Source organism: Myiozetetes cayanensis, unplaced genomic scaffold, assembly GCF_022539395.1.
Source record: "Myiozetetes cayanensis isolate MyiCay16 unplaced genomic scaffold, myiCay2020 scf10, whole genome shotgun sequence".
Classification (NCBI taxonomy): domain Eukaryota; kingdom Metazoa; phylum Chordata; class Aves; order Passeriformes; family Tyrannidae; genus Myiozetetes; species Myiozetetes cayanensis.
Window position 1 is genome coordinate 98,325 of NW_026086605.1, and position 25,962 is coordinate 124,286.

Consider the following 25,962-nt stretch of genomic DNA (forward strand, 5'->3'; position numbering starts at 1 on the left):
GCTAAAAGTCTAACCTGAATTTTGCTGAAATTCCAAGGCCAGCATTTGTTGCTCTACCCAAAAAGGGCTTGAAGAACAAATAGCTCCTTACTGCCCTGCTGCACTTTTCACTTATATTAAATCCATTATCCTGTTTTGTGAGAGCTCTGAATCTGAGCAGCAAGCAGGTTTTTTCAATCCCTAGCAACATGGATGAACTTAAGAGCGGTCAGCCTGCTCCATGTACTGGGCATGTGTCAGCAGCACAGATAAATCAATTCTTAGTCTCAGTCTAACCTATGCGCTGAAGACAAAATTGCACTAGGGAAAAAACAGTTTGTTGCTCAGGATATTAAAATTCAATGGTCAGAACATAGATCATTTGCAAGAGGTGACAAGACCTGAGTTGCACACACAGGGAATGCACTGGTATTTCCTAACTCGAGGTGGGGGGGGCAATGGGGGTGAGTAGGAAGATTGCATTAACTGCAAAATCATCTGTTCTAGGGGGAATTTTGGTACAAACTTCCAGGGTTGCTTCTGCTAAGAGAAAACAGTAAACCATTAACAATAACATTTGCTTCCTCCCTCCTCCAGCAGGTCTGTACCACGACCTTTTCACATTGCAGCCTGCAAGTCAGGAGAGGAAGGCGGTGACCTGCAGCGGATGAACTCAGATCTGTGTTGCAGACCCTCCAAGTACAGCAGATGCTATTCTTGCTACTTTTTCTCTCTAGCCATTATTTTAACATACCCAAAATATCTCCTGAGGAAAACATTCAACAGAAATGGCAATTTTTAACAGTTCAAAGCACAGCTGATCCTAACAGAATCTCATGAAGAATATGTAGAGCTTTTTCACTTAAAAGCTTTTCTTACAGACTTTGAAGGGGCAGTTACAATGAAGAATGTGTTATTTCACATCATAGAAACCATACAAAGAATCTTCTACAGTGAAAGGTACAAGCCAACCAACACGTTTTTATATGTACACATACACATATATACATACACACCTACATATTTATATATAAGTATATACATACATGTACATGTATATATAGCAATCAATATTTCACACCTAATGTATGTCGTAGTTCTACTTAGACCATGAGAGACAGCACATTACCGTTAATATATATACCCATACACAGCACAGAGAGAATGCAGGAAGGGGAGATGACAAAGAAACATGAACACACACATAATGCTAGGGAGGAATGGAGCAATGAGGTTGTTTTAATACAAGCTCTAAGATGAAGACTTAGGAGGCAGTACATCTGTCCTATCATTACAGCCAAGGAGCAAGGGACAGATGGGAGAAAAATATTGAGCATGCAGAGAAAGAGGAGGGAAAACAGCAGGCGGCAACACAAAGAAACAGTGATGCATTTGTTAAAAATATTAATTGTAGACATTTGGGAATCTGCTGTGTTTTACACTTTCTGCTTTCTATCTGCCTCACTCCATGCTGCCCAAGTACTACTGTAATTAAGAACAAAAATTCCCAAGGTAACAGGCCTGAACAGGACAGACCTAAACAATGTCTTGATATTCAACATTCTACAGATCATTCTGGCAGTGGGACAGATGCAGTAATTTGTTTTTTGCCTAGGGCAGATTATAGCAGACTTTATAATAGTGCAGTGTCTTGACTTTAGCCTGCTAAGAAGATTTTCCTTCTACCACAATACTTACTACCAGTATAAACCCAGTGATCACTTATGAGACACGAAGGAAGCAGCCACTCCTCCAAAACCACAAAAGTGGAAAATTCATCATGGAATTATAAAAAAATTCTTAAAAATTAATTTATTTGCAGGATATGGCTGCATTTATATACCTGGAAGAAGCAAAGGACGCTATAAAGAGAACTACGCTAAAATTCAACTTTGTTCCTATGCCTGAGGACTAGGATTCCATTTTTTGACAAGAGAACTCCCATATTTTCACTCACTCCAGTAAAACAGGTCTGTAAGCTCATGCCAGTGCATTGCTGTCCATTTGTCAAGATTCATGATTGAGAACAAACCTCAAAGTGCTTCAAAGTCTCATGTACTGGAGCATTAGTAACTTTACCATCCAGATGTAGGTGAATTCTCAACTTGGCTCACTAGCTTTTTTTTTATAGCCACAGATGTGCAACCAGGAGAGCCACAGCTGACCACAAAACATTCCTGATTCTGTGAACAGCATCAGCTGCTGAGTGCTAGCCTAATTCATCATTAGCAAATACTCAGGTCTGAACCAAAGCTCCGTATTAGCAATCTGAGCACTTCCAGAGAACTAAACAATTTTCACTCATTCCATATGCAGAATCATCATTACTACAGATTTAAAGATTTAAAAATCTCCTTTTAAAACCCAGCCTCACATGCACAGCAAAGAAAAGCAATGTTCTTTATATTTTTTTAATACTGCCCCATATATAACCTTAGAGACAGCATTATAGTAGAATATTCTACGTCGTCTGAACCTCTTTAAAAGGCAGTGAAAGCCATCAGGTAGGCCTAAATGAAAAGGTCCCATCTCTAAAAGCTGCTGTAATCAGCATTTAGCTTAGTCCTCCACAGCCAGGCAGGAATGCTGTTATTCTATCAGGCTTTATTTATCACACCACAGTGTCCTCAAAAGAAACGGTATGTTAGGAAATACACCATCATTGACAAGGTACACATTTCCTTTTACGTCTCTTTCAAACTACTTAAGAGTTTTTTTTCAGAGAGATACATCACATATCTTTGTAAAGGAAAGAAAAAAAAAAAGCCTGACCACTGATTTGTAACAGAAGGGACATGCCTTACTTGGAGCGCACCTGTTTCTTTCAGTTATAAAGCTGACTGAAAGAACTGATGGGATGAATTCTAATTTCCTGCTTTAATATATTTTGTAGTCATCTAAGACCTAATTCAGTACTGCCTCAGGGCTGTAGGCACTGTATTCACAATTAAGAGGACATTTCTAGAGGTAAAAATTAAGCATAAATAGAATAAATAGATAAACATGTACAAAAGAATCACCCTCATTACACGGTTGAAAAACAAGGCACAGAGACAAAGGAGTCTTCTCTAACTTTGCACAGGAACCCATGATAAGGCAGCAAATCCCTCCATAACCCCAGAACTCCAGCTCAGTGTCCCAGCCAAATGCTACCCTTGGCCAAACAGCAAGCTTCCATTTCCAATGTGACACACAGTACATGCAGAAGCTGCAGGGACAGCTACATCACAGCTCCACCACAGCCCTGGGTCCCAACTCTTCTTTCACAATTTTTCACCTTCACCAACCCATTACTTTAGTCACTTCAGAAGCAACACTGCAGACCAGGTAAGTGCAACGATCCATTCTTCTGGTTGGTAGAAAGAACCTTTCAAATGTGTTTTACCACTAAAGCCACATTTGTGAAATAAAATTTAATAAATAATTATTTCACATTTGTGAAATAAAATTTAAACATTGGATCCCATGAAATAGCTTCATAAAGATAACGTGGTTCATTAGGAAATGAAGCTTGGCAGGACAATATCATTCAGCCAAAACAACAGAAGTTGAGAATTAACATCAACATTTTGCTATTTTCCAAGACATTTATTGTAATTAGTAACAATAGGAAAGGCATGATTGCAAATTAAGCACCGTGCAGATGGCATGAAGCAAGCACGGCGTTCATCTGAACGAATGCAAGGCGAAAGAGTGGTTGGAAATGAAGTGCCTTGTGCAACTGACACTGTTTAAACTAATCACTTCATTGTGTGAAGGGATTCATGGTTAACACCATCCACTTAGTGCCTTGGTAAGTGAGCTCCTCTAATCCTCCTCCTTTTTCCCTAGCAAGCAGTTTCTCTCGTTCTGTGCCATCAAACTGGGATGTCACAAATAAACAACTGAGATCTAATTACAGAGGCAGAGCACGCCAGGAAAGATGAGCAACATGGGAAAAGACTCAGCACTATCCCAAAGAGGCGCACGAGGGGGAGCTGAGTTGGCCGGGAGTGGGGCGAGTGGATATCACAAAACTGCAGGAAAAGCACAGTGCATGCAGTTTTGCTAGATCTTCAGCCTTGAGAGGCCTTCACAAAGAATGTTTGAAAATCACTACACCATCACATACACCAATGCTTTGCCTTTAGACTATGGAGTAATGAAGAGTGCTGCAGTACAGTAAATATTGTGAATAAATAGAACACAGTGAGGTCAGACAGCCCAGCTATCTCTGTCCACTTATCTGTTCAAAGACAGATGCTTAAAATTGCTGAACAGCCACAAAATAAACAGGAATTTCAAAGATTCCTCTTAGTAACCACAGCAAAGAGGCTGGGTTTGCCAAAGGCAGGAAGAAGAGCAGCTGGGTGCTCCCCTCCTCTCAAAAATTTATCCTCCAGATTTAAGAGCCTAGATGAAAAACTGAACACTAACTTTTTTTTTTTTTTTTTTTAATCCAGTCAACACCGTGTTTGGGTGGTGATACCGCAAAGATCTGACATTTACAATGTCATAGAGGCATGTTCTGCTTTACAGAACCAAGAGCATTTGGCTTTCTCTTACACAACATTTTCTACACATACATGCATATACATAATAGATATAGATAGAGGCAAACATTTTCACACTATTATTGCTGGATGAGTTAAAATTAGGCTTGTGGCACAGATCCTAGTCTGATCAGGTGCCACTCATACTTTGCATTTCACAAGTGTGAAAATAGTGGATAATTACCACAGCTGCAGAATTCCTTCAGTGTCAGTTTCTCCTTCTGTACAATTAAGTGACAAGACAAAGATACTCATCTCTCTGTGAGAAAACTGCTTGAGAAAGCATAAATGAAGTCTCAGGCTATGGTTAAACAGAAGTAACTTCATTTTGCAGATATGGGGTATATAAGCTATGGAAGATGAAAAGTGGAAAAGCCACCATTTTAAGGGAGGGGACACAAAAGTTAAGAGATCCCTGTAATAGTTCATTTGTTTGCTTTGCACAAGCATGAATGATTAAGTAACATGAAAGACATAAAAGGATGAACCCCAGTGTAAAAATCAGCGTTTAAACTGGCCTTAGGATTTTGGGATTATCCTGAGACCTCTCTTTTGAGACTGCAGATATCTTCCCTTCTGCCATGAGGATGTAGATATTGCTACTATATATTTATACACTATTTCCCTGCTTTTAAAATACCAGAGAGTAGGATTTGCAGTGCTTCCTGAATTCCCAGGGCTTGCCCATACCAGAAGCTTGTACAAAGTAACTAACTCACAGAAAATTCACAACCTTCCCACAGTCTTCACCTAGCCTGAACTTACTGCTGCTCCAACTTCAAATAGAACTCACAAGCTGTGAACTCCTGTGAAGGGAGTTTTTAGGTGAAATCTTCTAACCTGCAGGTAATCAGGATAGACAATAATAAGGTGCCTCATATTTGCACCTGTATCGCTGGTTTGGTGAACATCACCAGACAACATATAAATTAATTCCAGTTAATAGTAACACTACTCCCCATTTCAGAGTTGTGCATGGAAAGTGTATGTTGAAGGAGCAAGAGGTTTAGATTAGCATTTTATTTATAATTAAAATTAGGTTTATGGTGGGGGAAAGTCTTGGTGGCCAAGGAGCAGTCTAATAGCTGCCTGCAGCTATCTGAAGGGTAGTTACAAAGGCAGCAGAACACAGCTTCTCTTAGTCTCGCCAGGAGGTACAATGAGGGGCAAGAGCCCCATACTGCAGCTCTTATAGTTCAAATTGGGTATTACAAACCTTTTTACTAAAAGGTGCTGCAGCACCAGAACAGCTGCTCAGACAGGCCTCTCTGTCCTTGGAGATTTTTAAAACTTGGCTAAACAAAGCCACTGCTGAGCTGGTGTTGGCAATAACCCTGCTTCAGGTGGAAGGGCAGACTAGATAACCTCCAACAAGCACTTCCACTTAATGCTTCCATGGTTCTAAAATGTTGCAGGTATTCTACACTGAGAAAGATCAGAAATCCTTCCCAAAGGCCAAAGACCTACAAGCTTTCTCAACCCTTGTCTTTATGACTTTCATGTCAAATCCTTGAGTGTATCAGTGAGAGGGAGCCCATTGTGTCTGACAGTATGACAGCAGTACCAGTCTCTGTTACAAGCCTGCAGCTATTCAGGTCCTCCTCACAGGTTTCTGTATGGATTGCAATTAGAACTTTTGTTTAAGTGTCTTGGGATCAAAAGAAAACATTTGTCACAGCACATTCTTTTTAATCTGAAAACATATAGAGCACAACAGCTCTAAGCAGTCCTTTAACCTTAAAATCAGCCACCAGTCACTTTAAAAATTGATGCAACATATTGAAAACAATTACTTTAATGTATCAAGGATGCACAAGTTGAGTTTACAATTTTAACATAACCTTCATTGAAAAAAAAAAAAAATTATTTTTCCTGGTGTTGCTATTACCCAGCTTACAGAACAGATTGTTTTACCTGAGCATTTCTATACTTTATAGATTATTTTTATAATCTATTCTTTTACCTTAATCTGAACTTGGAATTATTCAAGACTGTATACTTGTCAGGTCTTCTGGATTTTGTATTATAATTTCCTTTTTTAAACCTATAAAACTTTTTTTTTTTTCCCCCTTATGAAGTAAAGTGGAGCATAAGGAAAGATATACCTGAATATATTTCAGGTGCTTATTTCTAGAAGGTTCTGCAGTTTATCTGTGCTTATTTCTCGAAAAAGCTTTTGTGAATTGCCTACAAGAAAGATAATTTCTTGTTACACACAGGCAAGGCACTAGATTTCTGGGTCATCATGAGAGAGAAAAGGATTTCTTGTATTTGCAAGATATAAAAGAATATCAATAGTTACAGCAGACCTTACCTAGAAACACCAGATCTAGTCTATCATGGTTTGGTCTCAGAAGTAACCCCAGAAATAGAGACAGTTTTTCTAGGGAGAAGCATCTTGGATCCTTTATTAGGTAAGAACAACCACAAGACTATGAAATTACCAACGTTTTTCTCTGCAAAAAAAAAAAACCTCCAAATTTCTTGTTTTGTTGTGCCTCTGCCCTTTCGTTCCCCCATTTGTTTCTCAGGTAGTGGGAACACAAATAAATCCAAATTAGCATTACTAAAGCTGAGTCACATATTGCTGAATGATAACGTGGTAAGGTGGAGGTTATGTTTTTGACAAGTTGATGGGACCACAGTGGCATTCAGTTCATATTTCACTAAGGTGATGTTGCTGCAGCTCATTCCCAAGGGATTGTTGCCACAGATCGCATTTGTGCCGCAAATGAAAGCTTAGCTCCAAGTGGCATTACCAAGAATTTTTTGCTGCATTACATTATATCCCCCAAGGTGCAGGAGAGCATTACTTGCAAGTTTCATGAGTAGCGTGCATTAGAAAAATGAAGCCATTAAATTCTCATAAGCTTTTCAATTTTTCATGTTATAATATTCTAGAAATGCTTTTTTGTACCATGGGCATGCATCAGTTATCTCAACAGTAAAGCCTGACTCTTCCTATTTAAGTCTAGTTTCACATTTCTAGTGTGTCAGGCTCTCTCCTTTTCTTTATTTTGAAATATCCTCCCTGTAGGTCCATGTGGCTCAGGCTGATTATATTAAAAAGGCACAAGTGGCCTGACTGAATGGACTTTCACAGAGAAAACTACATGCTTGCTATTTTCTGTTTGTTGCATCTTATGCTGTATCTTGGGCTTTCTGATTTTGCCTTAATATTTTCCACTACAGTTCCAATTTCAGCTTGTATTTCTTTTCTCTGTAACTTAATACTGGCATCTAAGATGTCTTTTAGACCTATCTATTATCCTTCACCATTGTCCTTTCTGTGAACTAATTAAAATAATCAAACACACTACTTTTAGATCTTGTCCACATTAATTAACATTTCCATGTGGATTTCTGTCATTCCCTAGTGATTGTAGTTTACATCCCTGCAGACCATCATTTCCTTCTTTTGGTTGGTAAACCCCATCTAGACACTCTTTCCACCAAGCAGAATGAAGAATCTAATTTTTGGTTATTTCTGTTGGCTTCAGTGACCTCTCAGGCAATTTCTAAGATCCTGTGAAATGTGCTTCCAAGCTTTAGAAGACAAGCACAGATGCACTGTGACAGAATGCTATGAAAACCTTTTATTTTACGTGCATAGCAAAAGAAAGAGAAAACCTCCAAATGTTGCAACCTGTGGCAACAAGTGACAGAGTTGGACAAATAGAAATATAGAGGACTAAATTAGCAGATGGCTTTGTCAGCTGCCTCTGCTTTCACGTGAACCTGTCTGAGTAACCAAAACGTGTAAGCAGAGGCCAATCAGTACACATTTCCTGCTCTGTAAATCTCCACCCCTCAATTAGTTATCCCTTCCTAATTAAACACAGCTACAAGATGCAGAATCCTCCCTAACACATCACTCAATAAACATTTTAATCCTTATGATTAAAAGGATCTTAATATCACAAAAGTGAAAACACAGACTTAAGAGATCCCCCAGAAGCTACAAATAACCAAGGCAGTTGATGTATTAACACACCTCTGCCTTATCTGTCTCATTAAAAAGTACTATTTAAAAAAAAATCACCAGCTTCCTAGTGCTGCTTACACCTTTGTATGTGGTTTATAGGAGAAGCCTCACACTGTCCCTACACAAATAAATTTCAGTTGCATGTGTTTTCTGTACCGAAGAACAGACTTATGAAGAAGTAGGTGTAGCTCAGCTTCACAGATTAGAGTCTGGTTAAGTCTTTGTAGTCATCTTTTTGAAAATCAAACATACTTCACATCATGTTTTTATCAGCAAGAAATTTTAGGTGCCGTCCCATCAATCTTTCAGCAAATTTGTTTTTCTTCGAAGGTTTCTACAGAGCAAGATACTACTGATCAATGTAATGTAATGTGAACCCCAACACAATGTGTTAAGTAATTCCCATCATGCACATTCCATGACAAAACAGATACGAAAACAATCATAAACATCTAGCATAAGAGCTGGTTAAAGAAAGCCTCTGGAATTTCAGGCTCATATACTTAAGCCTATAACTTAGACTACCTCTCTTCTTCTTTATACAAGCTTACCATGCAAATGATTTCATTTGCTATTTGTAACTGAAAGATAAATCTACTTTAGATTTATTAGGGCTCTAGAACTCCATTTCAAAATCAACAGTTCATATTAAAAAGAAAAAAACTCTCAATGTCTCGAAGTAGCCCAAATGAATGATGTTTGCAAGCTTACAGAGTATTTTGGGCAAGTTTATGAAAAGGCAACATCCTTCCCTTTCCTTCACTCTGCTCTGAGTGCATTTGTTATGCCATGGTTTACTTCCTTATTTTATAGCTTCTGCATTCCCATATTCCTATCACACTCCAAACTCTTCCTTAAAGCTTTATTCCTATTAGCATGTTCAAAGAATTCCAGCCTGCAGATTCTGCTCTGCACTTACTGGGTCCAAGGAATGTGTATTGAAAGATGAGCTGGAGGAATGTCTTTACTAAAAAGAAACAACCTGCCAAGAGTATTGGATCCTGTGTTCCTCTAATACACAACCTGCAGTGCCTGAATCCCACTTGGATAAGGGGCTAAAAGTGCTGCTCATACTGAACCAACTATTCATGCCTACCTAGATTTAATGGGTTTCTATACAAATGTTCCTGACTACTTTTAAAGTTTCATCTCTCTATTAGTGGACACAGTGGTGGAGGTTTTTGTCATCAGTAGTACAAACTAACAAAACAATGAATTTTCTTATGTCAGTAGGACCTCAGGTAACACAGAGGTGGGATCCAAGTTCACATGTAATTTTGATGAGGCTGTAACTACCAGGCCATGCTCAAGAGCAGAAGTGGTTTGCCTCTAGACCTAAGCCATTCTTTCATTTTGGGGTCTAAACCTCAAGCCCCATGCAGGTAGTTGCATTTAGCATCCTTTGCAAAGACAGCAATAAGGGCAGGTCCCATCCACATGAACAGGGTGGAGTCCTCCCACATGCTTTCCAACTGGACCACGCTGACAAGGACTTCTAAATAAGAAAAAATATCAGCAATTTGAATTTATTAGTCACAATGTGAGTTCTTCATGAGAATGGACTTTTTTCTAATACTAGCAAATACAGCACTTCTGACAGAACTACACCAAAGCAAAGAATTTGAAACAGAACAACTGGGACACAGAAACAAAAAAAGTTAATGCTATTTATGATGCCTTCTATTTTAGTGGTGAGGACAACGGCAAACCTGACTAAGAATCCTCAGAATCTTTACTCAGGATGTAACAAAAACTGATGCAGCACACACTAATCCCAGCAGACATGTTTTGGGAAAGGAAATTTAAGCCCAAGTGGGTCCTACAGAGTTGACACTCTGCTCTTGCCACAAAGCTCTCTCCAATTGTGACCAGACCCTATCAAGTGTCACACAGCTTTAGAACCATCTCTGGACACACAGAAATTAAGCACGAGGGACAGGAAAAAGTGCCTGTTGTTTAGGAACAAAGCAATTTTGATTCTGCAAAGCAAACCGTGAAGACATGCAACTTTCTACATCCTACCAGACTTAGTCCCTCAGGAGGCCCCAGAAAGCAAGATAAATGAGAAAAATGAATACCTGCTTCAAAGAGGTAATAATAACTCAGGTACAAAAAGAGTTAAGGATACACAAAGCACAATAGATGAATATAGACAGGGCAGGCAGACTAACAGCAAGAAGCAATGAGAAGTAGTTTTCCCATATAAGTAGACTAATCACAGTCAAGTTTTTGTAGGCATGAAAAAACCAGCATTTTAGAAAGGGCTTCAGGAGAGGAAAATGAATAAGCAATACAGATACTCATGTCCAGGACATGCAGCTTATGCCTGAGATGACACAGATGGAGTCAAATGTGGGTTGATTCCCTGTCAAATGCGAGGCTACAGAAGTCTTTAGCGGCAATATTCTGAAGAGATACAAACCAGACCACGTCACAGCTGCCAAAAGCCAAAGAAACAATGTTGGAGTAACCAAGATGCAAAATCACTGACAGCTTGGATGAAAGCTCAGCAGCATGAACAGACAGGAAAAGCTGTCATGCAGACAGAATTAGCAGGATTTGGATAGGCTGGATGGGAACAGAGAGGAAGAACTGTGAGCTGAAGGGAACACCCAGATTATTCATTCGATGAGAAAGCAGCACAGCAGCTGGAAGGGGACTATGCAGGAGCCCTTGTGCAGATTAAAGAGTTCCAGGTAAGCAATGTTTTGTTTAAGGCAAAACGGAGATGAGGGGACGTCAGAGGTGCACTGAGATTGTGGGCTGTTCAAAAGCTGATAGATGTTGAGCACAGGAGCAGATCTCCAACACTTCTTATCCTACTTGATTAATTCCACAAGCTTTGCCTAGACAAGTACTTAACCATTCCAGAAAGGCTGGGCTTTACGTTGTGAATCAGTGACTGAAGCCCTTAGTGCTTTTGCTCTCTTAGAGCTACCTCACTTGACCCAGATTACTCGGCAGATTTTCACAGCTCATTAACATTTCCCACTAGTTAACTCTCAGCTTAGACTATTGGTTGTACTGCAGTGTGTTTCCAGTAAGAGGGTTTCTACCACTGACTTTTCACACTTTTCTCTACATGATGTGTCAATCACTCTTACAACAAAAATGCTCATTTTCAAGACGCTTGCATCTTCCAATAGCTAGCAACAAGAGCTGCAACTTCTGATCCATCTGTACATACTGGTTTGAGGAATGTGTTGGATCCACCAAGAGGAATCTGAAAGACTGAATGGCAATGCAGAATTCTCAGTTTTCTGCGTTTGTTTCTTCATCCCGCTACTTGAAAAACAATCAACCGTGTGTCAAGTTAACATCAATTATTTCCCTAAACTCTTATTCTCCTGCAGCTGATCACACACCCCGAGTTCAAAGCCTTGGTAGTCCTTGCTATTTATCAAGCTTGCCCATAATAGTACACAATCACAGACACAACCACAGACACAGACACTAATTAACAACATTCCATTGTGCCACAAATGAGAAATGCCAAGAGATCTACATTACCCTGCCCTGCTCCTTACACAGCTGCCACTTCACGAGCACACATGCACACAGACAGCAGGCAGACAACAATATACAGAATAATGAATGGGTCTCTAGTGTTTCAGATTTACCTACAACCGTGTCCTTCCATCAGAACTTTAAGAGTGTTTTGCTTCTGGTACTAGCATTAGCAATCCCACAATACAGACTGTTAAGAAAAACGTTGCTCAACATTAGAAATAGAAATAGAGTTAGAAAAATCTAGGTGCATCCCAGGACCACTCTGCAAATTACTCATGAACTGATAGATATTTTACAAACTGTGCATCACACAGATGCTGCCAATGCGTTATGCAAGTCTCTGACCAAGAATTGAAAAAAACCAAAGCAAAAACCAAACCAAAACAAAAAAAACAAACAAAAAACCCCCAAAACAAAACCCCAAACAAAAAGAAACAAACAAAAACAAAACCCCCAAAACAAAACAAAACCCCAAACTGAAAATGAATATGCTGATGAAAATGCACATCTCGTGTCTTAAAGGCACAAACCAAAACTGAAATAAAGGACATGCACATGGAAAGTGGATATATCAGGGGGATGGTTGGGGGAAAAAGAGTTAAATGCAGATAAACCCCTTACTGATGAAAATAACATTTGAATGTAATTTTCTATCCAGACTATCCAGTTCAGAGTCCTTTCATTCCTACTGTGGGAAAACGGGAACTGGAAAAAAAGTCCCACCAAGGAGGCTCTTTGCTTTCCCTCTCTTTTTTTTTTCTTTTTTACTTTAAAAGTCTGTGATGACCTAAAGAAAGTTAACAAAACAAAACTGCGTCCAGTATTTTAAAATCAACTTTCCCTTGGGTTTCAAAACTGCATCTGTTCCATGTGCACTGAATTCAGCTCAAATATATTGTTCAGGACGACTAAAATATCAGCCTACAGTGAGGATCATGAACATATAAAAGTAAATAGAAAGAAAAAGGCAGTTAAGAGGTGAATACATATAACTTAATCTACTGCTTGATAGAGTTTAACTCCTCTTTCAATGTTTCTAAACTGTTATTTATACAGTTTATACTAGAGCTAATTGTCCCAAATACAGTTAATCATTTAGCCTACCAACTAGGGCTTTAAAGGGGCATTTCTACATTCAGCCTGTAATATTACCTTGTAGGCAGCTTGTCTCATAAACTGCTTTGCAGGCTGTTTCCAAATAGCAGGCACTGTAATAACCCATCTTACTTCAGTGTTTTCAAAGTCCGAGCCTCCCTGGTCACTGAGCTCCTAAATAAAAGGAAAATAGAGGTGAATGCAAAATGATAGGTCTACTTTATAAGAGAATTCTATTTTCTGCTGGTTCCAGTAACAGTAACTCTTTCTTTTCAATTTTCTTCCTTTTCCATCAATGCTACGAGTCAGCATTACTTCCAACCTGTCAAGAATGCTTTACTGTGCCAAAAAGTGTGATTAGGGTTGAAGCTTTCTCAAGGAGGTCTATAGAAAAGTTTACTGCTAACATGAAGTAGAAAATGTGGTTTTTGCAAAAGCAGCAATGTACAGAGTATTACAGAACATTTATATACATTCCTAGTTGCAGTGTGGTATTTGCTGTTAGCTTGAAGAATTCACACTTACATCTTGATTAATAGACAGAAAAAATATTCCAAGTATCACTGATGATCATTATGTTTTACAAACTGGATTTTTCAATTACTTCTTTATACACCACTTACCTTTAAATCAAAGTTTTACAACGCAGTTACGAAGGGGAGGTTATAGTTAACCCCCCTTTAAAAAAATTACTTCAAAATTTTGCTTTAAGCAAACATTCAAGACTATTTTAGTACTTTTACTGTCCTTTTTTTTTTTCCCTTAAAAAGAGGGAAGTCTGTACTGCATTTGAAAATTAGATGATATACTGACATGTTTTGGGAAAGGTTCCAAGTAAAATGTTATTACCATATGTCCTATCTAAATCTCCATCCAAACATAGAAAGGTTCAGAAAGGTGAACAACAGGCCTTTAGAATATAAAAGAATGTTTCTGTATGTGCTGAGGTGTTGTGTTAGTTAAGCTATGTTGGAAAAGTAGTACCTTTATACTGCACACAGCACCAGAAACGGACAGATTATAGTCCAAAGTAACAGCTCACTTACACTGCTTGTCTAATTAGTTGCAGGATTTATTCACAAATGCCAGGGATTTAGTTACTAACATCAGGAAAGGATGTAGCCTTGAACAGGCAGCACAGTAAATATATGGGATTGTACCCCACCACATATACATTTGCTAAGAATTTCCCCACTCTGTGCACAGCTTCAGAGTCATTGTGACTCCACAATCAACTACAAAATACTTTAAAAAGTCTTTGAAACGATGAGGCATTTGAATTGTAGTGGTAGGATTGTTTCTCTGCAGCCATAAAGAAGAGACTGAGACCTCAGAGAAAATAAATTAAACCCATTCAAAAAGGTAGGTTAGCTTTTAGCAACAAGGCTATTATAAACAACGTTTGCTGGGATGAATATTCTGACTTGACCCAGGAACTGCTATGCTTACATTGATATTATAGTGGCACGTTTGAAGCCAATGTTTACTTAATTCACAATTGACTGTTTACCTGAGGTTTTAAATCTCAAAACCAGTTTACTGGGGGCCACGTGTTTCACCAGAAAACACAATAAACAATCTTGTGATCCAAGTAGAACATTAAAAGAAACAAGTATTGCAACATTACAAATGGAAAATTGAAAATAATACTTCAGACTTCTGTGAGCTTCTCGAGTCCATAGCTTGCCCAGGGTTTTTACACCTGCCTTGCTTTGTTTACATCAAATACTACTGAGGTCAAAATTTGGCAAGGTTAAAAGTGTTAAGCTCATATTTATACCAGTTCTAAATACAGAAGATCTTGATAAGGAAGTATTACCCCACCTTTAACGCCTGTTCCTTAAAGAATTGCAGAGCATAAGCAAATATCTCAAGTGCTTTGACTTTTTTGCCATTTGAAGCTGTCAGGTCTGTCTCCATGGTAAGATTCTACATGAAAGAAAATAACAGGAAGTTACTAGAAGAAAAAGGTAAACATGAAATTTATTCCCATCGTTTGAAGAAAGCGAATCCTCATTATCCACCTGGTTAGGAAAAAGTGAAAAAATTGTTCTGAAGAGGACTTAACTCATCACTTGAATTTCCTGGAGCATGACATATTGCTGCTTATTTTAGACATTGTTTTTAAACACTTACCATGTCTACAGATAACTGCAGGCAGAGAGAGAAATGTGTATTAAATATTAAATAATTGCAATAAGTGTATCTGTAATTAATTGCAACAAAGCTGCATATGCAAGAAATTTAAGCCAAGTTAAGAGCTAAAAGCACAGATTTTTGGCTTCCCACCATCACATGAAACGAGAAAACACCTCACCAGAGAAAGTACTGGCTGATTCCCAAAACTCTAGAATGGATTAAAGACAAAAATATAATCAATAGGAATAACGTCAAATTAACAGTATGATTTGCACTTGCAGTTCTGGCAACAAATTCTGGGTGAATTTGCTCTTCTGCGCTAGAACTCAGTATGGCTCTTACATTCCATTTCTGCTGACTAGATTTACAGAACAAACCAACTCATGCAGACTCCCCAGACAGCTATGAATTTCACCCAGAAAAATTAGGTCATGCAGATCTAAGCAAAGCAGATACTGAACTTCTAAGATTTAGAAAGAAGGCTGGCAAAATACAGTTGCCAAATGCAGTGAGAAGCAAAATGAATCATGTTCAACTAAGAGTTCCATTTGCTCAGTTTACTCTCTAAACTTAGAAATGGAGCTGCTTCACATCTAGTTGACAATCTGAGTTGACAATTCTTGACTAGATCTGAGGATCTTGTATTGTTCAGAGGAAAATAATGTGAGTAGCAAATGCTACTTGGTTATTACTTACACCAGTGGTATGTAGTTTCATCTTAAACTTTTCAAAATACAACCAGTGCTTCGATTCAGTGGGATCCAAGTCATGGTAGAAATCTCTTGCTGCATAGCCAAAACTATGAAACTTTCTTTCTGGAGTTAGGAGGATAGTGGTTGGTGTCTTCTGGTTGGATACACCTGGATCTCCACCTTCCCATCGTCTAATCAAAAAATGAGAAACAGCTTCAGTAAGTGATGCTCAAGTTTGGAGTAGCAGAAAAGAAACAAGTGCAGCACAAGAAAAACAATGTGGTGGCAAATTTCAGAGACTGCTTTTCCCTCCAAAGATACTAATTTCAAACCCTGCAATACCAAAACCAAATGGATTTATTTCCACCTAAGAAAAAAGGACTGCAATCTTCATTTCAAGTAATTCAATACATTTTGTGGTTAGCTGTTTAATTCTTAAGGACATAATCGTACTCAGAAAAGAATACAGATTCCCTGAAGACATACACAATTAAAAAGGAAACAGTTTTGTACTAAAATTTTCTAATTAAGCATACAAATGTAATAAAAATTGTACAGAAAAGAAAAGGCAACTATCCAGGAACACAACCAATAAAAACGCAAATTTGGGCTATCCAATTTCTTATCAGGTTCCATGAATGCTTACTTGTATGGCATATTTTTCCCATTCAGAATTAGGGACCTGCTCAAGCCATCTGCACACCACTATGGAGAAGTTGATCAAATCTCTGTTTCTGTCACAGAATACTCTCTGAAACAAGGTGAGCCAGTTCAAATACCATCTGACCATGTGCCTCATTTCCTGTACACCTGAAACTCTGAAGACACGCCTGCAGATGTTGACCTCTCTGCATTGCACTCTCTACTCACCTGAAGTTGATGAATTTTGTGTTTTAAATGCCCCAAACGCTGTAAAAGTTTTAATCTGTCAAAAATTAAGCATACCCCCCAAGTATCTTAAAGGTACCAAAATATTTCTGTCACTACTCGTGAATCTATCCTCTTACCTTTCTACCCTCTCTTATCAAGTTTGTGAAGGTATCTTTGAGGATACCCAAGAGACATAAAAGTAGTAAGGCAAATGTAACCCAAAGCTTGTTTCACAGAATAGATAAGAAAATAAAAAAGAACCTCAAATATGGGAGCAGCAGCAGCAGGAATTGCAGGGGGGCTTGGCAGGACAATAAGGTCAGACAGTAAGAAAGTCGTCTCAGAGACAGCTGTAAGCATTCCTGTCTTCTCCTCACTTCCCATCACAAAACAACCCAAGGCAGAATGGAAGAACAAGAAACTCACATGACTGTTCCTCCCCCACCACATACAAGTACGTTCAGTATGAGAAACAAACATTTACCAGAAAAGATTTTCTTAAAAAGGCATCAGTAGAAAATCTGTTTATGCTCTCAGACATAATCATAACACAGCTCAAACAGGAGCCAAGTTAAGATCACACAGGCAACTGCATTCATTATTAAACTACACGTCGATTGCTTTTTTCTAAAGATAGCAAAAAGCACTTTCAGAATATACTCCTTCCAAAGTCCTTATTCTGAAGCACAAAAGGGCTGCCTTGCTCTATGGTAGTTGTTTATGTGACATAGGCAGATTATGCAGAAAAATGATTTCCATTTCACTCTCAAAAACAGTTGAATCCATTGAAAATAAACTGACCCCCAGACCAAGGCAGAAAACTGACATGGAAAACTGCAATCCAAGGGGTTGACACTTGGCAAAGTAACAAGGACCAGGATCTTGTAAAGTGCTGGGAACCCTTCAGACCATTCAGCTGGATCCAACAGAGCAAAATCTGCCCCTTTTTGCACAAGCAGCAGCGACAGCAGAGAATAACATGTCTGAACTTTATTCAGTGTAGAGCACAATTCCACTGCTCTGAAAGCAGAAACAGTATGATGAGGAGTGGAATGATTTCCATCTTCATCAACTTGAAAAAACTTTCCTAAACCTCCCTAGTTCCACTACTCAGCCCCCGAGCTATGAGCAGCTGGCAAGGGCTTTGCTCCAGGTCATTTCTCTCTAACCTGCTGCTAGAAATGCACTTGGTCAACTCCAAAATCTTTGAGTAGGTGTTACAGCAAACATGTGGTTCCAACGTGAAGAAGCTGGGATCTCACAACCTATGAACAGAAAACACTGCTATTTCACCAGATTGTTAAATCCCACACACCCGCTGCAAGCAGAGAGGAGACAGACTGATATCATTTTCTCTTGGATTCATTAATGATTCATTCTGAGTCACTGGTGGGAAATGCCATAAATAGGCTGTGGTTAACAACAATACTTCTTTGTTTTTCATTACAGCCAGGCACATCTTCTCTTTCCGGAATAAGTAAGCTTAAGGTGCGGTTTAAATGAAGATAAATTTATGTTCAATGTTACAGGCTGAAATTTTCAAAGCCGCCCAGAGAATTGGATGCTCACTTCCTGATGAGCTTCTGATGAAAACTAGACATGATAATTGCTTAGTCTGTATTATTGTTCAGTCACAGAAAGGGCAATAAGGAAAGAGAAAGCGAAATATGACAACCATTTGTAATCAGAGACTTAAAAATATTGCCATGCGACACTCTTCTAGAGAGAAGCAGCAGCAAAGGTACATAAATGGCAAGCCCTGGCTGCAGCAATCTTCTCAGGTGGAGCTCTGGCCTCACTCCAGTTAGTGGGGGCTTCTAGTCAGTAGAGCTCGGACTGCAACACCTTCATTTGCAGTTTTCTTTCTTGGCACCAAAACAGGTAAAATAATAATAATAACGCTCTTAAGAAAAACAAAAATAAAACACCTATTAAAAGCATAAACCTATACAAGCCAGAATTGCTCTAAATGCATATGGGGGATATTTTCTCAGAGCAGAATCAGAGTTAAAAAAGCTATTCAGACAGAATCAAGGTAGATTTTTGCCCAAATGCAGACATATGCGTTTCTAGGCTGATATAGATGGATTACGCCAACAGTGATACAAACAGCACAGACCTGTTTATATCCACACAACATCTTAACTGTGTATTAGAAGTGAAAATAGAGATGAAGAAAGTTAGTGAGGAAAGGGCCACCAGGTTATACTAAGGTTAGAGAAATGTCCTTCCTTACACTTCAGTCTGGCTAAAAGACAGACCAAAGAGTGATCTGTGCAGAGTGATGAGAATTTGATCCAGAGCTGCAGCAAAACAGTCAAGGAAATGAAAGACTGCAATCATCAAAATGCAGATAAATGCCACTAGGAATGTTTATGCAGAAGAAAGGCAAGTGTGTGTCTCCCGATAACTACAAGCCAGGGAAGAGAAAGAAAAGATAAAACCTGAAGGTGGAAGTTACACTGAAAAGAGACGACTATCTCCCTCCTTCCAAAGAAAGGCTGCAATTTGTTTCACAACCACACGCATTTTTCCATTTATTTTTCTCCATTTGTGAAATATTCACATTCAGTTTGTTGATATTTAACCAGTAGCCAAAACATTTGTAACTTCATATAATGGCATATAAATCACTAGGAGTTTTTCAAAACTGTGTACTAGCTCGTGTATTCCCTCCAAATGAGACATTAATAACTCCTTCTACAGCAGCAAACTTTCATTATGGCCTTGGCACTGCCCTGTCTACTGAAGTGATGAATTCCTGGCCAGGTTGTTCATTGCATTTACTCACAATGTCAAGGTACAGCGCATAACACATACTCCTAATCTGCAACAAGAATCTGAAGTTAACCACAACTACCTTTAAGAGAAGCTGGGGGGAAATTACAAGAGTTGTCACGTGTGAAGTTGTACCTAACACTGATAAAACAGTAACCAATGGTTTGCAAGCCAAGTGAAGACATTCATTGTTCATCAAAAAACACACCCAACTCCAAACACATGCTGACATGAGTGAGGCTACTCATACATTTAAAGGTAAGTATATGCTTAAAGAACTTTGTCAGGTCAACACTTATAAACTCATTTTTGTTTTAGTACTGGACATCACAGCAAATAAACATACACAAAAACATGACTTTAATTGCCTACTAATTACAGGACTAGAATCATGGTGCTGCTGACACTACACTCAAACTTACTGCTAAAGCCCCTTATGTTCACTCTTTTCCAAAGTAGAACCTTCTAAATAAACCCATCTTATCCTTCCCTGAGACATTTACAGAAAAGCAGCTTTGTTAAAAGGCAGTCAGAAATCTAAGTATCTGGAAAGGATCAACACTAAGGAGGGAAAGGTGGAAAAAACGTTAGGAAGCACAGAGGACCATGCATCAGTGGTATGCTTTATTTTAACATAAACATTCTCGAGTGTGGGTGGGAAGTTACATTTACTCTCCTGAAATATTTATAAATTATCCTACATGTAAGCCTCATTATATACAGAGTTTGAACCTCTTAATACCTTCTGAACTACTGAAGACTTATTTTGATAAATAAACCATTATTTTAATTGAATTTCATTATTTCATGAGTATTTATATATAAATATATATAAAAACATTACATACATTATTTGGTAAGTCAGTTATATCTTCCCCAAAATTCCTCCCTGCCAGCCATATTTATTTATTAAAAAAAAACTGAAATAATTCTTGGTATTAAAATATTTTCCGTTGTTTGAAATACCTATTGGAAATACTAATACATTCACCCCCCTGCCAAATATTCCTCTCTTCTGGTTGAAAATCATGAAGTAGTTTATTTAATTTCTTTCAATATCAGTATCTCGTACAATAACTACACAGTTCTGAAATCACAATCATGCTACCATTATTGTGTTAGGAAGAAAATACCATGTTTTGAACCATAAGTAGTAAAGTCAATTAAGATTAGGAATATATTCTCAGCTGAGCACAAAGCACCTAGATTTCAACATCCCAACCATCGATCGCAGGATGCCTGTACCCTGGAAGAAGAATCTAGTCTGTAATGTGAACTCAACGTTAAAATCAGGTCCTAAGGTAAAATTTTCAGTCCAAAGCACTTAAAGGACTTCCCCAGAAATGGCAGTGATTTCACATAGTAAAAGCTCCACAGGGACTATAGAAACAACACAGAATATACACTTTAGGCTTGCTCAGGTACAGCTTCGGAGATGTCTTCCCTCATTGCATCCAACTTCTTTGAGAACTTTAATTAATTACTGCTGTTGAAAGAGAATAAGAACCGATAAACTTGGGTTTCAGCTTGACAACCCTGTAACCTTTCTGAGACAGTAACACACGGCCTGTTCTTTGACTTCCAGCCTCGTGCCATCTTCCTGTGCTGGTCGGGGAACACCAGAGGGTTGAAACGCATAAAAGCCCTCGAAAGCATTAGCTGTCCCTACTGCAAGTGGTTTGCAGCTGGATGGCATAATACCATTGAGAAATTTACCTCCCCTTAGACAGTATTTCAAATCCCTCAGTTGCACTAGAAACATTTTGCAACCATACACAAACCAACTGTGCAGGTTGACTGCACAATCAATACTGTCTGCTGAGATTAAGGGAGCTGCATTCAGCCAGTATCTTTGCTTAAAAAAATTGCAGTATATCACACTGGACTGCTGCAAATTAGTCTTTCTGACCTTTTGTTCTCAGTATTACAGAACATTAACTACTGCTGTAACAGCAGCATTGTTTCTATGACTGAGCTTTTCATACATACTTGATGTCTGAAGTTGTCTTGGTCTTATTACAACACAGTAATTTTAAATATACTTCAATAAGAATTGTATAGGTTTTTAATAAAAAGACTATAAAATAGTGTAACAATGGTTTGCAGGGCACACCTTCCAGATAGCTTCTGTAATAGATTTTGTATTTGCAATCGTATTGATTTATATTGCGTTAATTTAATTAAAAAAAAAAAACCAAACAACTCCCCCCTACTTTAAAGCATCTGAAGTCTGTCCCTTACATACATATAAAGCAGAACAGGTTTCACATTAAACCTTCATTTTCACATTCATGCCTTTTGATTGCTTATTTCCCAGTATCACTAGTTCATTACCACAGACTGGATTCAAATTTAGCGCTACAAAGCTCCAGTCAAACAAACTACCAGTTTCTGGGTGAAAGTAACTTAGTGTTGTACACAAGCATGATTCCAGGGGATAGGCAACTCCTGGGAAATGCCATGACCCTTAGTAAAAGTGTAGTTTCTCTCAGTATCTCAAGATAAGGGTATCCTGACCTAATAATTAACTCTGCTCCCTGAAAAATTCTGTATACTCACTGATCCCTCCTCTCACTTGTGTCATCTTGTAAACTCAGCAAAATAAGAGAGGATATGGTTCCACTGACTACTAAAGCAAAATAGAATACATTAAGATGCAACAAAAAGTTATAATCATGAGAAATATTCACACTATCTCTAGACAGATCTAGACACTTCAGGTTCCTGCAGAAAATACCTATGGCTACTGCAGACACCCCATGTTATCACAATCCAAAACTAAATGCTGCATTGCAGCCCTTACCTCATTACATGAATACATTCTGGTTCCTTGGTGAAGCTGTAGGCGTAGCCACTGGATGTTGTGCCAAAATCAATAGCCACAACAACAAGAAATAACTGTTCTACAGCATCATCTGCATCAGAGTCCTTCTGTTAAACAGCAGAAGCAAAACAGACACTGAGTAACTGATCAGAATTACTGTGACTCGTCAGTATTCTTGCTCTCTGTGACATGCATATAAAATAAAAGCTTCCCTACAGTTGCATTTGTGACCAAAGCTGACACCAAAAAGCTGCACATTCCAATGGAAGTGGAAATTCAATGACTCAACATATTTGCTAGAGCCTTTTACATATAACCTTCTGATCAAGAGTTTCCTTCATACTAATTTTTTAAATACTTCTTATCCTATATTGTAAAACTTGTGGTTTTGGGGTCCTTTTGTTTTTTGGGGTTTTTTTCTTAAATTGATCAACTGAAGAATATGTTTATTTCCATCCATGTGATGTACTTGGGACTTATTTGGTGGTTTTAGGAGTTAACTATGTGATAACCTTGAACATGAGGTACTATTACTATTTAAAAATAACAGAGACACAACAACCCAAAATTCAGCAATAAGCTTTGCATCCCATGAAAATTATTTATTTATGAAGAATTTACATAACACTTACTTTGTAAGCACTACATGCATTCTTTCCCCCTGCCTGTGCTACAACATGGAAAGCTGTTTGGCTGCTTATGGTGAATTTGAATGAAGCCTCCTTCCTGCCTTTTACCTGTAATCCTGCAATCCCTGAAAAGCACACTCAAGGGCAATGTAGCAATGCTAACTAGAAGAGCTGGAAGGATTATGGCTCAAATCATAATGATTTAATATAAAGCATGGTGTAAATAAACAAGAAGTTGTACTGTTCCACAGGAGGGTGTTGCCTAACTTAAACCCTGTATAAAGGAGGAGTAAGTAAAAAACATCAAAGAACTACTCTCCACATGCTGATGGGGGTTAAAGCATGAACAACTTAGCAAGGCAAGAGAACTGAAGCCACTGTCGTTATCTTTTACAGAGGAACTGCCAAACGTTCTCACTCTGTGAGCAGTGTTCCACCGTATTCCCCACATATCTCCATTAGTTTCATGCCTACTACTTTCAGCACATTTCTACTGTGCCCCTACTTTTGCCAAGATATCCCATAGGCCTGTTATTTAAAAGGGAGAAACAAGAGTAATAAGTTTCAGTCTCAAATCGTGAAAGATTTGTTTGGATTCTCCTGATAAAGCTTTTCAACTAGGACAGTATGCTCTTTATATGTCTTCCTCAAAGAGTTTAAGGAGCAAATGTAACTGAAATAGGATGTAAATTAATCAGGATGACAGAAGTAAAATGGCAAGTTCTAGAATATATAGAGAAATAAGAGAATAAAAGCAAAAAATTATGAGAACACTGGAAATCCTCAAGATGGTTCATGCACAACTCTGAACTTGATTCAGAAAGCTAAGGCAGAAGTCTGACTGTGCATTTCCTGTGTTACAAATCATACAGATGATCTTAAAAACACATGAGACTTAACAGGATTTCATCAACAAAATCAGCACAATGTGCCAGAGATTAAAACACACAACCTTTAGGGGACATTTGCTTGCTTCTAAATGCTTACAGAAGTTGCTGTTTTCCTTAAGAAATGAAACCAGTTCTATTTTGAGCTTCTCTCTCTAGATGTATATATCTATAGGATAAGATTCTTTTCTCTAGGAATTTGGACTTCACTGTTGAGTATCATATATATCCTTCTGCTTTTTTCTAAATGAGAGTTTTCAGGGTCTGCCTATATAAATCAGTGATAAAGATAGGGGCAGAACTTGGGAACCCTGAGGATCAAGAAGCCCCTGTGTTTGATACAAAAGCATGCAGCAAGTACAAAACATCAACACCAGGACCACAATGAAATTAAATGAATGGGAGCTCTGTCACCAACCCTAGTGCGACCAAAATTTCACTTAATCCTATGGATAGCATAAAGGGGATCACTATGTGAGAAAGTGACAGTTTTCTGAAGAAATTATGTCCCACTAAACAGGCAAGAGAAAGTAACGTCAACACACAGTATATGTTAAGAGTGCACTTCTTACCACAATATGTGAAGGAGACAGTGGAGTTATTCCAGGGTCTCCCAAGCTTTTGGCTGGTGATGAGTAAGCAGATGTGGAAACTGCATCTGAAAGGAAACAAACACTGTGTCAGTAAGCAGAATGAGTAGGATATGCTTTCCAAACAGCTATACTGTTGTCCAATTGTAACAAATCTGCTAAAAAAGAAAGCAAATTCCACAGTTGCCATCCATATGGCAAAATACATATTTTGCCCTTACAACATGCTAAGACACAGCTAGTGTTTCAGTTTTAAAATATTTGTCTGACCTTCATGACTAACTTCCATTCTTTTCCCTCTTACATTGTCATATACAATTTAAAAATTCTTCCTAAATAAATTCACAAATCATAGTTGATACAAGCATCTCAAACACTACATACTCACATTAATGGCCCAAGATGTAAATGCATGAATGCAGAAACTAAACACAAGTTGTGAGATCAAAAAAGATAGACTCCTTTTAAGAGAAAAAGAGCAGTTGACAGCAATTGGACAAAGCAGGAAGAGTAAGTTGCAATTAAGTTGCAAAAGTCCACCCCGAGCCTTTATTCTGAAACTTTCCCAATACTGTCTCTGTTTTTATTCTTCAATACACTCTCTGCACTGAAACATCTTGCAGCTGTTAATAGTACTGCAGGACAGAATCCAGATGGGAAAAAGGAAAGTATTATTAACAAGTCATCAAAGAAATATTTCTACCCAGCATACAACACTAAAACTTCATTTAAAGGAACAGACCAAATGAGTGACAAATATCGTAATGCATTGCTTGTATTTACACCATTGATGATAGAAAAGGAAACAGCTTATTAAAACAATTAAGTACGGAGGTGTTAGATGGATTTATATATATGTTCTTTTATGAAGAAGGCAACAGTTTATCAAAATGGTAGAAATGGTACCACACACTCTGTCCATGCTCATACCCCTCTGTCCCCAAATATAAGCCTTGAGTTTACTGAATTCTCTTCTGTGGAATACAAGGTAATGAGATGTAAAGCAGAATGATGTAATAGGTCTCAGAAGATTAATAATCATAATAAATATTAAATAATACATTTCAATGTATTTTTATTACCTATTTAGATATATCACACACTTATGCATAGCATGTAATTCCTAAACGTGACTGGCAAGTCAGAGCTTTATTCCAAGATGACACAGACGCTACTCCCAAAGACCTTAGAATCATTTAGTGAAGAATCCTGTTGTTCCTGGTGATCAAATATGTGATGTTTCCCAGGGAAAATTCAAAAACCCTGCAGTGGGCAACTACAGGATAATCTGCCCACAGGGGGAAAAAAAAATGTTCCTCAAAATCCTAATGTCGCTCTTATAATACCATTTATTTCTTTAAGTTATAACATGCATGTTCAGCCTGGTTTTCAGAAGCATTTCCCGAAGCAGAATATTTGTATTTCCTACACAATTCTCTAGGAATGTATATT

At 38.2% G+C, this 25,962-nt stretch overlaps 1 protein-coding gene across 2 annotated transcripts in view; it reads right to left on the reverse strand.

Annotated features, from left to right (window-relative positions):
• HSPA12A (heat shock protein family A (Hsp70) member 12A) overlaps positions 1-25,962 on the reverse strand; it is a 52,968-nt gene that overhangs the window by 15,004 nt on the left and 12,002 nt on the right. For both annotated transcript variants that reach the window (XM_050335429.1, XM_050335439.1), the window contains 5 exons: positions 24,493-24,578; positions 22,384-22,511; positions 15,937-16,123; positions 14,926-15,030; positions 13,159-13,275 (listed from right to left, as the gene is read on the reverse strand). In XM_050335429.1, coding sequence (XP_050191386.1) covers positions 13,159-13,275; positions 14,926-15,030; positions 15,937-16,123; positions 22,384-22,511; positions 24,493-24,578 — 623 coding nt within the window. The remainder of the gene's footprint in view (positions 1-13,158; positions 13,276-14,925; positions 15,031-15,936; positions 16,124-22,383; positions 22,512-24,492; positions 24,579-25,962) is intronic.